The 15,506-nt window shown below is 41.0% G+C and overlaps 1 protein-coding gene across 2 annotated transcripts in view; it reads left to right on the top strand.

The window, feature by feature from the left end:
• The window catches only part of LOC121458441 (probable arginine--tRNA ligase, mitochondrial), a 47,348-nt gene extending 31,842 nt beyond the window's left edge, over positions 1-15,506 (top strand). For both annotated transcript variants that reach the window (XM_041667746.1, XM_041667747.1), the window contains 10 exons: positions 1,278-1,373; positions 3,104-3,164; positions 6,401-6,477; positions 9,737-9,861; positions 10,961-11,028; positions 11,109-11,218; positions 11,865-11,960; positions 12,831-12,905; positions 14,679-14,742; positions 15,307-15,506. In XM_041667746.1, the coding sequence (XP_041523680.1) occupies positions 1,278-1,373; positions 3,104-3,164; positions 6,401-6,477; positions 9,737-9,861; positions 10,961-11,028; positions 11,109-11,218; positions 11,865-11,960; positions 12,831-12,905; positions 14,679-14,742; positions 15,307-15,393 (859 nt within the window). In that variant the 3' untranslated portion in view covers positions 15,394-15,506. The remainder of the gene's footprint in view (positions 1-1,277; positions 1,374-3,103; positions 3,165-6,400; positions 6,478-9,736; positions 9,862-10,960; positions 11,029-11,108; positions 11,219-11,864; positions 11,961-12,830; positions 12,906-14,678; positions 14,743-15,306) is intronic.

Here is a 15,506-nt window from a genome sequence, read left to right as displayed (position 1 = left end):
GGGGCACTGAACTGAACAGAGAATTCTCAGCAGAGGAAGTTCAAATGGCCAAAAGACACTTAAAGTCGTGCTCAACTTCCTTAGCAATCAGGGAAATGCAAATCAAAACAACTTTGAGATATCATCTTACACCTGTCAGAATGGCTAAAGTCAAAAGCACCAAGGATAACCTTTGCTGGAGAGGCTGTGGAGGAACGGGTACCCTCATCCATTGCTGGTGGGAATGCCATCTTGTGCAACCACTGTGGAAGTCAGTGTTTCGGTTTCTCAGGAAATTCGGGATCAACTTACCCCTGGACCCAGCAATACCACTCCTGGGAATATACCCAAGAGATGCTCTATCATATGACAAAAGCATTTGTTCAACTATGTTCATAGCAGTATTATTTGTAATAGCCAGAACCTGGAAACAACCTAGATGCCCTTCAATGGAAGAATGGATGAAGAAAGTATGGAATATATATACACGCTAGAGTACTACGCTGCGGTAAAAAACAATGGATGGAAATAGAAAACTCTATCACATCTTTAAAATCTATGAGCAGACGAAGCCTGAGGTTGATTTCATGTCTTGACTATTGTACATAATGCTACAATGGACATGGCAGTGCAGTATTTTTTCAGCACAATATTTTTAATTCCTTATTTTTATATCTTAAAAATAATATATATATTTAATATATATATATTTATTTATTTATTAATAGAATTGCTGGATTTAAGAATCATTCTTTATTTCACTGTTTTTCAAGACCCTCTTTACTACTCTCTGTGATGACTGTACTAACTCACATTCCTCCCTGTGGTATGTGAGGATCCCTTTTCTCCACATCCTTGCCAATGCCTGCCATCCCTTCTTTGGGTTTTGTTTATTTGTTTAAATAAAAGGATTCTAACACAAATGAGGAACTATCATTGTAGTTTTAATTTTCTTTTTTTTTTTTTTTTTTTTTGGTTTTTCGAGACAGGGTTTCTCTGTGGTTTTGGAGCCTGTCCTGGAACTCGCTCTTGTAGACCAGGCTGGTCTCGAACTCACAGAGATCCGCCTGCCTCTTCCTCCCAAGTGCTGGGATTAAAGGCGTGCGCCACCATCGCCCGGCTGTAGTTTTAATTTTCACCATGTCAGCTAACTTCTTGGTTTTGACAGTTGTTGCTTTTAGTGTGAACTGACACCACTTACAATAAGAATAGCTTCTGGTTGCCAAAAGTGCTCTAACGACTCTGTCTTCACATACAGTCATTATGTTGATTTTGGGCTTCTCTTTTGTGTTTTCCAGAACAGGAAATGTTGTAGTAGATCTCTCAGGGACAGGTGACCTCTCTTCTGTCTGCACTGTGATGCGAAGTGATGGAACTTCTCTCTATGCAACCAGGTTTGTACTGTCTGGGTGAGCAGCCTGAGACTCCAGACTCCTTGTCCCAAGATGAAAGCAAACAGTCATCTTGTCCTCCAAACTCTTTCCTAAAAAATTTAGTTACAAACTATAAATCTATTTGCATATTTTAGGAATATTTTCTGGGTTTCTATTTATTGCCAGTTACAATTTCCAGAAAGATTTAATATCAGAAGAATGGGATTTTATATTAAAATGTATTGACTATCATAAACTGTTCACAGCATAGCACATCATTCTGTCCGTGGTCCTTCATAATTATATATTAAGTACACATTATCAGGAAATATATTCTAAAAAATGACCAAGTTAAGGTTCAATGTTGACCTCACATATTAGAGACCATTTTACATGCAATACCAAACCTCATTATATTGTGAAAAATGAGAAAATGGGCTTCTCCATACCATGCCTGTGGAAGTGAGGACTCATTCTTCATATATGAGAGTTGCACTTACCAAGCACACATGGTTTCTTGAATAAAGCCAATGGGAAGAGAAGGCAGGGCAGTGAAACAGCCATAACCATCCACCTCTGGCAGAAGGTCCCAGTGTCACCCCGGCCTGAGTTTTAAGTAGGTTATAAACCGCTGTACACATTGGTTTGTTGCCATTAATTCCTAACTAAATTAGGAATTAAATCCAAGATTATGTTTCTGTTAGACAAGCACTGTTCCACTCACTGAGCTATGCCCACAGCTTTACACAGGAGCACATTTCTAACAGTGGTAGTTATGCTGTTGAAAATTTCATTATTACAAGTAACTGAGACAACCAGTTAATTTTCTAAAAACCCCTTAGAGAACTCATCTCTGTCTGGTTTAGTATTTCTCTTCATCAATTTCTTGCAATTGGGGTTAATGAGAAAAAAAATGGAATGCCTTACGAGAGGGGGGTGTGGGTGTGTGTATAAATACACACATATACATGGGAGTTCAGGTGCCCTGGGGTCTAGAAGAGTTTGTTGAATCCTCTGGAGCTGTAGTTATAGGCAGTTGTGAGCTGCCTTTCATGTTCTGGGAACTTCACTTGGCTCCTCTACCGAAGTAGTATGAGCCAGGCGGTTGTGGCGCAAGCCTTTGATCCCAGCACTGGGGAGGCAGAGGCAGGCGGATCTCTTGAGTTCGAGCAAAGCCTGGTCTACAGAGCTAGCTCCAGGACAGGCTCCAAAGCTACAGAGAAACCCTGTCTCAAAAAAAAAAAAAAAAAAAGAAAGGGAGAGAGAGAGAGAGAGAGAGAGAGAGAGAGAAAGGGAAATAGTATGTGGCTCCTAATAATCACTGAGCGATCCAGGGTCTTAGGAGTTTTTTTAAATGCAGTAGAAGTTACTGCTTCTGAGTGAGCCATTTTGAATGTTTTTGCCAACACAGACTAGGGTAAACGGTACTTCTTTAGCTCTTTCTCATCTATAATTATAATTGTTCTTTTGAGAAAATGTGTGGTAGAAAAGTAGTAACTAGATGGTTCTTTTCTGTGAAGGCTTAGTTAAGTGTAAGACACCTGAGACCTTTCACGGTTACTTGCTCTACAGCTTTTGTAACTAACTAAGTTGCATTTTAATTGTACTTTCCAGGGCATTGTTGTTTTGTTTTTTCAAACCCAATTTTGTTATTATTTCTTATCAAAGTGTACTGGGACTCCACAAGGATGTGTCATATGCTCCAGGCCACAGAATAATACAGTAAAAGTAATTATAACCCATTTTTTCAGGGATCTTGCAGCTGCTATAGATCGCATGGACAAGTATAATTTTGATACCATGATTTATGTGGTAAGTAATCACAATAAAAAACAAAAGATTATGAACCTACCTCATGGAAACTAGACAGAGACAGAAATCGGAAACCAGGGCCAGAGAGATGACTCGGTGGGTAAGGTGCTTGCCTTGTAAGACTGATGATGTCAGTTCAGTTCCTAAAACCCACGTAATGAAGGGAGGAGAGAATCACCTCTAAATTGTCCTCAACCTCCACGTGTGAATCGTGGCAGGAACACCTGTGTACACATGTGCCCTCACTCACCAGCAGAAAGCAAAAAGGAAACTATGTTGAAAAAATTGCCAGAAACAATTTTGTGAAACTGCGGAAAACAATTAAATACTAAGTTGATTAAGATAGTGGCGTCTTTTAATTTTTTTTAAGATTTATTTGCATTTATGTATACAGTGTTCTGTCTGCAGGCATGCCTGCAGGCCAGAAGAGGACACCAGATTTTATTACAGATGGTTGTAAGCCACAATGTGGTTGTGGGGAATTGAACTCAGGACCTCTGAAAGAGCAGCCTTAACGACTGAGCCATTTCTCCAAGCATTAAATTTATTTTTTAAAAGACTCAAAAGTCAAAAGTTTATATTGCTTCATAGTGAAAAAAATAACAAAATCAAGAAGGTGGTTATATGAAATTACTGTGCATGAGTTAGTATGGGGCACTTGCATTATATGATGAAATTACTGTACATGAGTTAGTATGAGGCACTTGCATTCATCCTATTTGTCCTATTAGTGCATTTTTTAAAAATTATTTTTTAATTTATTTTGCGGGGAGGAGTTTGTAATCTGAATATTTTCTCTTATGTTTAAAATTGCATCAAGGGAATGGAGAAACAGCCCACATGTACACAGACATACATGCATGTAGAACACTCATACATATAAATAAATCTTTTTAAAATTTTAAATAAAATTTTAAAACTGTATCAACTTATAATAGTGTTATTATACAAGCTTTATTGCTGTAAATAAAATAAAGTGTTAGAACTATGTTTTAAAAAGAACTTTTCAGGTGGTAGTGGTGTACGTACCTTTAGCCCCAGCACTCACGAAGCAGAGGCAGGTGATCTCTGAGTTCAAGGCCAGTCTGGTCTACAGGACAGCCAGGGCTACACACACACACACACAGAGAGAGAGAGAGAGAGAGAGAGAGGGGGGGGGGGGGGGGGAGGAAGGGAGAGAAGGAAGGAAGGAAGGAAGGAAGGAAGGAAGGAAGGAAGGGAAGGAAGAAGAAATTAAGAAAATGAGAAAAAAACTTTTAAAATTTTGTAATATCTTAAGACACAAAATTTCAGACTACCAGTGGTTCTGAGTACCCTTCACCCACTCCCTTCTACAGACACATGAAATTACTTTGTCAAGATTAGATTAACATGTGTAGAAACATTCAAATCTTTTCAGTTTATCTATGCATTCCTGTATAGGCTGGTTTTATGGAACTCTGTCTGATGGAGGAAGGTCATTGGCTAATAAAGGCACTGCCCTGGCCCATTTTATTGGTTAGAGGATAGGTGGGAGGAGAAAACAGAACAAAATGCTGGTAGGAAGAGGAAGTGAGCGGAGAGACTCCACAGCTCTGCTCTCTCGGGAGCAGATGCCTCAGAGAGAGACGCCATGCCCCGCTCCCGGGATGAAGCTCCGACCCAGGATGGACTAGGCTAGAATCTCCCTGGTAAGCGCACCTTGGGGTGCTACACACAGATGATTATAAATGGGCTAAATTAATATGTGAGAATTAGCCTAGAAGAGAATGGGCCAGGCAGTGTTTAAATGAATACAGTTTGTGTGTTGTTATTTCGGGGCATAAGCTAGCTGAGCAGACAGCCGGGGTGCTGGGGACGCAGCCCCGCTGCCCTTATTACTTCGTATGGCGCCCAACGTGGGGCTCGAACCCACGACCCTGAGATTAAGAGTCTCATGCTCTACCGACGAAGTAATAAGGGCAGCGGGGCTGCGTCCCCAGCACCCCGGCTGTCTGCCCAGCTAGCTTATGCCCCGAAATAACAACACACAAACTGTATTCATTTAAACACTGCCTGGCCCATTCTCTTCTAGGCTAATTCTCACATATTAATTTAGCCCATTTATAATCATCTGTGTGTAGCACCCCAAGGTGCGCTTACCAGGGAGATTCTAGCCTAGTCCATCCTGGGTCGGAGCTTCATCCCGGGAGCGGGGCATGGCGTCTCTCTCTGAGGCATCTGCTCCCGAGAGAGCAGAGCTGTGGAGTCTCTCCGCTCACTTCCTCTTCCTACCAGCATTTTGTTCTGTTTTCTCCTCCCACCTATCCTCTAACCAATAAAATGGGCCAGGGCAGTGCCTTTATTAGCCAATGACCTTCCTCCATCATCTGTCCCATGTATAGATGTGTAACCACCACCACATTCAGAACACGGATGGTCATTTACTGGATCACACTTCCCTCCGACCCTTCCCTCCTGGAGATCCTCCACTGGATCACAGCTCCCTCCTGGTGATCCTCCACTGGATCACAGCTCCCTCCGACCCTTCCCTTGATCTTTGGCACAGATGCTGTCAATTTAACAGTGTGTAACTGGCATCATACAGTTTGTAACTTTCTAGAATTGTTTTTTTTCTCCCAACTTAGCAATCGTCCCTGAGACCCAGCCAAGGCAGTGTTATCACTAGCTTGATCCTTGTGTTGTTGACTGGTATTCCAGTCTCTTCTCTGCCTACTTCCTTTGCATGTTCTGCCTCCCTGTAACCAAGAAGGCGGCGCCATCTTGTTCAGCTTAGCTTTGGTCTTCTGGAAATAGAGATTATAACATCTGAGAGAGAAGGAAATGAAATAGAATATTCGGATTTTTTTTCATGTTTCCTCCTGTCTTAAGGTGCTACCACTCTTATTTTCCTATCAACTTTAATAGTCTTGTCATGTGCTTAAGATTTATTTTAATTTTTATTTATGTGTATGAGAGAAAGAAAATGAATGCCTGTGTGTGCAGGCACCCACAAGCTAGAAGAGGGCATCAGATCCCTGGAGCTGGAGCTGTGAACCGCCCAATGTGGGTGGTGGGAACCAAACTTGGGATCTCTGGAAGAGCAGATAGTAAATACCCTTAATCATTGAGCCATGCTCCAGCCACTACTATGTTTATTTAAAGCATTGACAATGACTCTAGTCTGACAAAACTCTAATGTTTTTTGTGTAGGACCAGCCCATTTTTACTTATTAACTTGTCTTTGTTTTGTTTAAATTCCAAAAACTTTCCCCAAGACAGACAAAGGGCAAAAGAGGCATTTTCAGCAAGTGTTCCAAATACTGAAGATGATGGGGTATGAATGGGCAGAAAGGTAAGATCCATGTTGTTCTTTGTTGCCTGATCAAGGTCACTAATGTCATATGTCAGCCATGCCTCAGGACATTACAGTAATTTATGTTCACGTCTCTTTTCAGGATGTTAGTATGAAAAGACAGATTGATTTTGTACTAATTTATGTCCTGATAATATTTATTAGATGTCTGCTATCAGTGTTTTGGTTATCAATTATTAATATCCATTTCCTCTTCCTCATAAAGACAATCAGTAATTTAATCACAAGCTAATGGTTTTCTCAGTAAAATGAAACTTTAGTGAACTGCAAAGAATCACATCTTTTTTATATCTTATATTTTAATTATACATAATGATATCTTTTCTTGTTTTTTGTTTTTTTTTTTCCAAGACAGGGTTTCTCTGTAGCTTTGGAGCCTGTCCTGGAACTAGCTCTTGTAGACCAGGCTGGCCTCGAACTCACAGAGATCTGCCTGCCTCTGCCTCCCGAGAGCTGGAACATGATGATTTCTTAATACATGTATATATTGCATTTTATCATATTCACACTGTTTCCCTCTTCTTCCATTCGCATCCTTCCTTTATATTTATTTATTGGTTGATTGATTTTTATTTATGGGCCCATGATTTGTTAGGGTTGCCTAAAGAACATGGGAGATATTTTGATAGAATCATGAATGCCTTTCTTGGAGCTACAGTATGGACAAAAATGTCTCTCCCTTCACCAGCAACTGTTAACTGCCTCTATGTCCTCAGAGACAAAAATGTCTCTCCCTTCACCAGCAACTGTTAACTGCCTCTATGTCCTCAGAGAGGGCAAAACCTCATGAGCCCCTCCCCACTCCGTGAGGGGATGTTCTATGGGCCAATCTTGGGCAGGTTCACAGTTTATTAATGTATATCCCTGCCATACGTAGACGACATCGTCCCACAACACTCTCCTACTTCCTCCAACTCTTACATTCTTTCCAACTGGGCTCAGCATTCAACAGTCATGCTGTAGTTAGACTTGTTGCCCACTGGATAAAGTTTCTCTGACCAAAGCTGGACAACACTTAGAAGGTACATTCATAAGTATAATATGTCCATTTATCAGAACAACACTAGCACTTCCTTCATTTCGGCTCAAAGCCATTCAAGCTGTGAGCTTTAGCCATGTGTGCATAACCAGGTCTGAATTTCCTTCAGAGCGGTTAGGTGCCTCTATAACAGTCTTCCCTTGTCTGGTGGGAGGAGTAGGGCATGCAAGGTTCACAGCTGAGTTAGATTGTTTGTTGTATAGGAGAGCGGCAGGCTGTGTTTCTGGCACCTGACTGCCCGCACAGCTAGCTTTATACCCGAAATAATTACACAAAAACTATTTTTTTTGAACACTGCTTGGCCCATTAGTTCTAGCCTCTTATTGGCTAGCTCTTACATATTGATCTAACCCATTTCTAATAATCTGTGTAGGGCCATGAGGCAGTAGCTTACCCAGAAAGATCTTAACCTGTGTCTGCCTCGGGTCGGAGAATCATGGCGACTGACTGACTCGGCTTCTTTCTCCCAGCATTCTGTCTACTCCACCTACCTAATTTTCTGTCCTATCAGGGCCAAGCAGTTTTCTTTATTAATTAACCAATGACCTTCCTCCATCAATTGTTGATACCTCTCCTCCAGCCTATGGCATCTTGTGGCACTATGAAAGCTAGCCAGCAGGGAAGAGACTCCTAGCCTAGTCCCAGCTTGATTTCTCAATGTCCTGCATGCATATTATATCGTATACTATTGGTGGATAACCAGATAGCTTGTATTGTTTTAGGTGCTCAAGTCATAAGGTGGTATCCACCCTGGCACTGAGATTTTTTTTTTCTTAATAAACTTAATGGTTCTGGGAGCAGTTTATGCATCCACACAGTATTGCCATTCAAACTTTAAATATTATTTTGTTTTTAATTAGCTCACAAAGTAATCAGTTTACTAATAGCTTTCTCATCCATTCTTAGTTGTGATTTCCCTCTCCCCTAAGGTCTCCCCCACTTCTTTGCTCTCCATCCACACTTAAATCTTTCCACCGCCATTCCTCTTTTCATTTCTCTGTCAGATGTGTTTTACTGTCGTTGTCCCCACCCCTTCCCAGGCTTCTCATGAGTCCCTTTCCACTTTCTTAGCCTCTACACACAACTGATTCCAACATGAATGCCCACGTGTAAAAATCAGAGGTTAGGAGAGAACATGGCAGTGTTTGTTTTTCTGAGCCTGGGTTATCTCACTTAATATAACCTACTGGATATGTGCATGAGGAATAATGGAAGAAGGTAGTTATCTCTCACACACTGCACAAAAAAGTCAACTCCTAATGGGCTCCTAGACTTTTAAGTAAGATCTAAAACCACTACAAGAAAAAGTATGGGAAACAATTTAAGATATGAGCACTTTCTAATGGCAATTCACTCAGGCAATAAGGCTAACATTTAACAGATGTAACCTCATAAAGTTAAGCATGTGTATAATAAAGAAAACAGTCAAGTAAACAAAAGAGGATTTCTGTGAGTTTGAGACCAGCCTGTTCAACATAGTGAGTTCCAGAACAGCCAGAGCTATAGAAAGAGACCCTGTCTCAAAAAAACAGCAAAAGTGTGTGTGTGCCAATATTGTTTAAGTATTCACCAGTATAAGGCACCGGGAAATGCACATGACAACTACTTAGAGATCCCATCTCACTGTAGTCAGAGTGCTGTCACCAAGAAAACACGGCCACAAATCACAGTAAAGACGTGGGGGAAGGGAAGGCTGCTCCTGTGCTGGTGGAACTATAAACTGGCCACAGCCACTATGGAAATCAGTATGGAGCTGCTGTATGACTCGGCTAAACCATGTCCGGATATATACCCACAGGGCTCCATGTCCCACTACAGAGACCTCTTTCACAATTGCAAGGAAATGGTGTCAGTCTGGGTGTCCAGCAAATAGTGAAAATGTACCTGTATACAGTACAACTTTTCAGCTATTAAAAAATGATGAGAATTTTTGTTTGAAACGAGGTCCCTTGCAGGAGTTGGCCTTGAACAACTGTGTATGTAACTGAGAATGACCTTGAACTCCTAGTCTTCCCGCTTCATTTCCCAGGGCTTGAATTGACTGCCACAGATGCCATTCCTGGCTACGTCCTATTTATTTGGTAATTTTTAAAAACTCTACTACAAGGTTAAAAGTTTGTTTTCTGAAAGGGTGCTAAGATATACTCACATCATTCACACCATTTTAGCTTTTGGTTAATAAATGCCTGTCCATTTCAGGTGCCAGCATGTACCTTTTGGGATAATAAAGGGAATGAAGACTAGAAGAGGGGATGTCACTTTTCTGGAAGATGTCTTAAATGAGGTTCAATCAAGAATGCTACAGAACATGGCTTCCATTAAGAGTAAATACTCTGCTACTTTTATGCTTTCTTGGACTCCACTGAACCTGATCAGAAGCAGCTTTCATTAATTTGACATGTAGCTCAGTTGTTCATTGGTGTAAGTTTACTCTTCTTGACATGGACAGCTTGAATGTTGACAGACTGTTGTCCAAGTCATCCTGTGACGTGCTTGTATTTTTATACATGTCTGTGTGTCAAGTGCGCACATGCATACATTCATGTTGAGGCCAGAGTTCTCAGACGCTCCCACTTTTTATAAAACACGAACAAGCAGGATCTCTTACCGACTAGGCTGGCTGGTCATGAGCCTCCCTAGCACTGGGATTGCACACACAAACCACTACTCGCAGAGGTTTGTTTGTTGTTGTTGTTTTTAAACAAAAACATAGGTTCTGGTTTTCACACTCAGGTCCTTGTGTTTTCAAGGTGTCATGCTTTATTATTGCTGTGTTGAGGCACCATAAGCAAAGCAACATATAAAAGAAAGCATTTAATTTGGGGCTGATGGCTCCAAAGGTTTACAGTCCATGACCATCATGACCGGGTATATGGCAGCAGGCTGACAGACACTGGAACAGTAACTGAGAGCTTACATCTTGATCCACAAGCAAAAGGCAGAGAGAGCTAACTGGGAGTGACATGGGCTTTTGAAACCTCAAAGCCAACCCCTCAGTGCCACACCTCCTCCTCTTTCCAAGCAGTTCCAGCACCTGGGGACCGAACATTCAGATATGAGCCTATGCGGGTTCTCATTCCGAACACCACATTAGGCAAGCACTTTGCCAACTAAGCTGTCTTCCAGCCCAAGTCCTTGCATTATAAACTGGATAAAGTATAAGTATTTAACCTTCACCCTTGAAAAAATAAGGGCTTTATCTAATACCTTACAAGGAATATTTATTTTAAAAACAAATGAAGTTCCTGTTTCTTCACTTTGATGTAGGCAGGAGAACTGACTATTACCCCAAGTTAGGAAGGGAAGATCCATTATCATCTTATTTTTTGATTGTACATTCTTAGATTTTTTTTTCCATACGCTGATCCATTATCCTTGAACAGTGAGGTGCACATTGAAAGCAGCTGCCTTTATTTGTTTCAGCAACAAAGAAAATGGAGAACCCACAGGAGACTGCAGAGAGGGTGGGGCTCGCAGCTCTCATCATCCAGGTGTGTTATGGCTTCTTCCTCAGGGGTCTTTTTTGTCTGGTGTGCAGCAAAACCAGGGTAATGATGTGTTTTCATTTTAGGACTTCAAAGGTTTACTCTTATCTGACTATCAGTTCAGTTGGGATCGCGTCTTCCAGAGTCGTGGGGACACTGGAGTCTTCCTACAATATACCCACGCCCGCCTCCATAGGTGAGAAGAGGCTTCAGGGAAGCTTGGCTCTCCTTCCCTGGGCTGGAGCCTGCTTGGTGTGCTTCTCAGATCGGTGGTTGGTCCTGTTTTCTGGACTTTTCCAAAACTTCTTTATTCAATTCTGGGTAAAACACAGCAGGCCTCTTATTGCTAAGCACTTATCAGTCACCTACTATAAGAAACACTTTTAATTATTGCCTTATTTCATCCTCAGAGTAATTCTGCCAGAGAAAATCCTGTCACCTACAGTGTAAGAGACACTGAAAATACTTTGAGAAAAATGAGGATTTAAATCAGTGTCAGTGTCAAAGTCAAGGGTTATATATTAGGGAGATCAAGAATGTATACCCAGGGGCTGGAGAGATGACTCAGCGGTTAAGACCACTGGCTGCTGTCCCATAGGATTTGGGTTCAATTCTCAGCACCCACATGACAACTAACAACTGTTTTGTAACTCCATCTCCAGAGGATCCGACACCCTCACACAGACATGCATACGGGCAAAACACCAATGCACACAAAATGAGAAGAAATGAATGTTTAATTAAAAAAACAGAATGTATACCCAAAGCTAATATTTCATCACATGTAGTTATGGACCCTCAAACACTGACCCTTTCACACTTGTTTAAACTCTTGGTGACAGTTTGGAAGAGACCTTTGGATGTGGTTACCTAAATGACGTCAACGTTGCTTGTTTACAAGAGCCACAGTCTGTTTCAATTCTCCAGCATCTTCTCAGGTATGAGGTTTTCTGTTTTTTTTTCCACGTCTGATACTCTTAACTAAATTGAGAACATTTTTTGCTGACTTCTAGAATCATTGGTTCAGAGATTGCCTTCTTCCTCTAGACAGACTTAGGAGGGCCCAAAAGGAGTCTGCCTTTTCAGAACAGACTGGGATCACCGTTTAAGCCAATGTTCAAGGTCAATCCTAGCCTTAAAAATATTATCACAAAATATAATGCCACGAAGTAGTAGTGCACGATCTAAGGCCATGGTCCAGGAAGGTAAAGCCTGGGAAGAGCATGGTCTTTGGATAAGAGCATCCTCTGAGGCTGTTATGACGGGGGAAGGAAAAGCCCAGTCTCTGTGCAGTTGTCCGGACACCGTGAATCCTCCAATTTGCCTCGTGGCTTCAGTTCCCAATCTCCAGTGCATTTGTCTGCCTAGTTCTGCCACACAGGCAGACCACACCTTGACTCCACGAGGTCAGAGAACACAGAGCAGTGTGTCTACGAAGGCAGCTTTCTTCAGTTGTCATACAGTGCTCGGCAGATCTTTGTTCAGATAGCGAAATTTACTACCACATAACTTATAATGTGAGAGAAAATAAGCCCTCCTGATTCCCTCAGCCCTGAGACCAGAGCTCACTGCCTTAATAGTTAGGCAAGGTTTTTCTTTTTCTCTTTTTGCGCAGGACTAGATCTAAGAGATACAAAGATGATTTAGAATGTCTCTGCTATCAAGGAATTTATATGAAAGAAAAATGCACATTAGTGATCAGATGTACCCAGGTCCTTTCTCATATGCCTCCTTAACGTCCAAAGTGTTTAACATGTTAATGTGTTAGCTTCATATAACAAATGAAGTCTGTTCCTGTCGTCTTTTAGGTTCGATGAAGTACTTTATAAATCATCTCAGGACCTGCAACCTAAGCACATTGTTGGCTACCTTTTAACGCTAAGGTAATTTTTCTTAATCTCCCTTTTTTCTTTTCAAAATCTTAAGACTTATTTTTATTCGTGTGTGTGTGTGTGTGTGTGTGTACTCACAGGCATGCATGCTAGTTTAAATTTATGATAAACTCGGTCACCAGTACGCGTAGGTGCTACATTGAAGAAAGGAATCAAAGCGCTTCCTCTTAGAGTGGCTTAACCAGAGTGAGGCAGAACTTCTATTCTTCCCATGTCATCTGTCTGTAGCTTCTGAGTCACTGGCCTCTGTACGATGCGGTCTTGTCTGTCCCTCTACTGAATAGAAGAAATAAGAGACACCAAGACACCTTTCACAGTTTTATTTACACAGGAGGAAACTTTACTGACACCAGCTGACCCAGAAGCACTCAGAACAGCAAACATCACGTGAACATACCGTCACAAACAATATCCATATGCTCTTTTCAGATTTATGGCAGATAATTTATGAGGCTACTTTTGCCATAACTGTTTTCAAATACATGTACATTGCTCTCTGGGTCAGGGACATAAAGAATGCATAACTTACATTGGCTTAGGTTGTAAAAGTAATCACATGGGCAGTCACTACAAGTGAGGTTGATTATGAAATTGTGCTCTTAAAGGATGGTTACACGGGCTAAATCCACACCTGGGCATCCACCTAGGCTTTCAGTGACCTCTAGGTGTGTTAACTCAGCTATGAAGTCCAGCCAGAATTTAGCTTCTTTGAATGTAAGAGCTGGTTTCATAAAGTGGCACCACCATATGTGTTTGGTGCCTTCAGGGGCCATCAGGTCCTCTGAAGCTGGCTTTAGAAGCAATTGTGATCTACCTGACGTGGGTACAGGGTCCTCTGGAAGAGCAGCATGTAGTCTTAACTGCTGAGCCATCCCTCCAGCCCGTCTATTTTCTCCTTCGTCTAAAAGTTTCTTATAAGTAATTCCCTTGCCCTAAAAAATCGCTTTTTCCTATAAGTTATTAGGAACTGTTACATCTTTCCTGACAATTAGATTTTATTGTATTTATTTAGTGATATAAGGTAGAATCATAGGAATTGACAATGGCAAGGGTCATTATAACAGTGACATGTGTTTTGCCAAAACTGGACATATGAGATGTTCATCCAGCCCAGCTTTGAGGGAATCAGAGAGGGCTTCTCATTTGAGAAAGGGTTTCACTTGTGTAGCCCAGGCTAACCTGGGACTCCTAATCCTCCTGCTTTTGTTCCCTAAGTATTACAGTCCTACCCCTGGCTCCTCAGATTTAAATAAGTGGTTGTTGTTGTTATTGTTTTCCTACTTACATATAAAGGCAAAGCCAGAAAGTCTAGTGAAATGTCACATAAAATAATTGATGATCATGTGCACTTCATGGCCATTGCTGCCATACCTTAACTGAGAAAGGACTTCAAGGAGTGTCCAGTGTATGTGTGCAGCGCAGTAATAACTAGTGCCTGTCCAGCCCCCTCTGGCACAAGGGAAGGTCTACACCATGTTATACTTTAAAAAGTTATCTACATAAGGAAGTATTACTTGTTAGAAAGGCAAGTCCTATTTCTTTAAAATAGTCAAATCAAAATTTTTAAAATTTGTCATTTAGTAGAAGCAGGACTAAAGTCTAAAGCTTGAGTTCAGTGTTTACTTTATCACAGGCAAGCAACTACATTTACTTCAGATTTTAGTGATTCTAGGCTTTTCCTTCAAGTAAAGTGTTGGCTTAGGTATGGGACTCGTGGACAGGAAGTTCCTACTCGTCCTCACTTTGACTTTTCTCTTGTTTCAGTCACCTTGCAGCTATGGCGCATAAAACACTCCAGGTGAAAGACAGTCCTCCTGATGTGGCTGGGGTATGTTACTTTGACTGAACTTAACATTATAAAATGTTATCACTAAAAGTCTTAGGAAGATTCCTGAAATATCTTGTTGATTAAATATAGCAGTATACTTTGTGACTTGGGTAATAAATAGAATTGGGCCATAATAATCTGTTTAAGTATTTCCCAAAATAGTAGACTACCAATGGTGTCTTCTTCTGTCAGGAGTCCAAGTGACAGTTTCTGCCACTCCACTGGAAGCTAGAATCTGTTTCCTTGCCTGGAGTATGCAAAGGACTATCATACAAAATTCCTTCCTTAAATTAGAATAACTTCTTTTTATTTATTTATTTATTATATATACATTGTTCTGTCTGCTTGTATGCCTGCAGGCAAGAAGAGGGCACCAGACCTCATTACAGATGGTTGTGAGCCACCATGTGGTTGCTGGGAATTGAACTCAGGACCGCTGGAAGAACAGGCAATGCTCTTAACCACTGAGCCATCTCTCCAGCCCCTAGAATAACTTCTAAAACCACTCTTTATTTGCTTATTGCTAACATAATCTTGAACATTTAATCATTTTTTATTTTGTAGGCTAGGCTTCATCTTTTCAAAGCTGTTCGTTCTGTCCTCGCCAATGGGATGAAACTTCTTGGAATTACACCTGTATGTAGAATGTAATATGTAATTTCTAATTAAAGTGTGGTTTTTAATGCCAAATAAGTTCTAGTTATAAGATGCCTTGCTGTTCGGAATAGAATTTATTGTTCTGTGCCAAAATTTATATATATATA

Source organism: Microtus oregoni, unplaced genomic scaffold (assembly GCF_018167655.1).
Source record: "Microtus oregoni isolate MIOR12 unplaced genomic scaffold, Mior012 000017F_ref0000208, whole genome shotgun sequence".
In the NCBI taxonomy this organism is placed as follows: domain Eukaryota; kingdom Metazoa; phylum Chordata; class Mammalia; order Rodentia; family Cricetidae; genus Microtus; species Microtus oregoni.
Note: the sequence above shows the minus strand (reverse complement) of the source record. Positions and strands in the feature narration are given on the sequence as shown.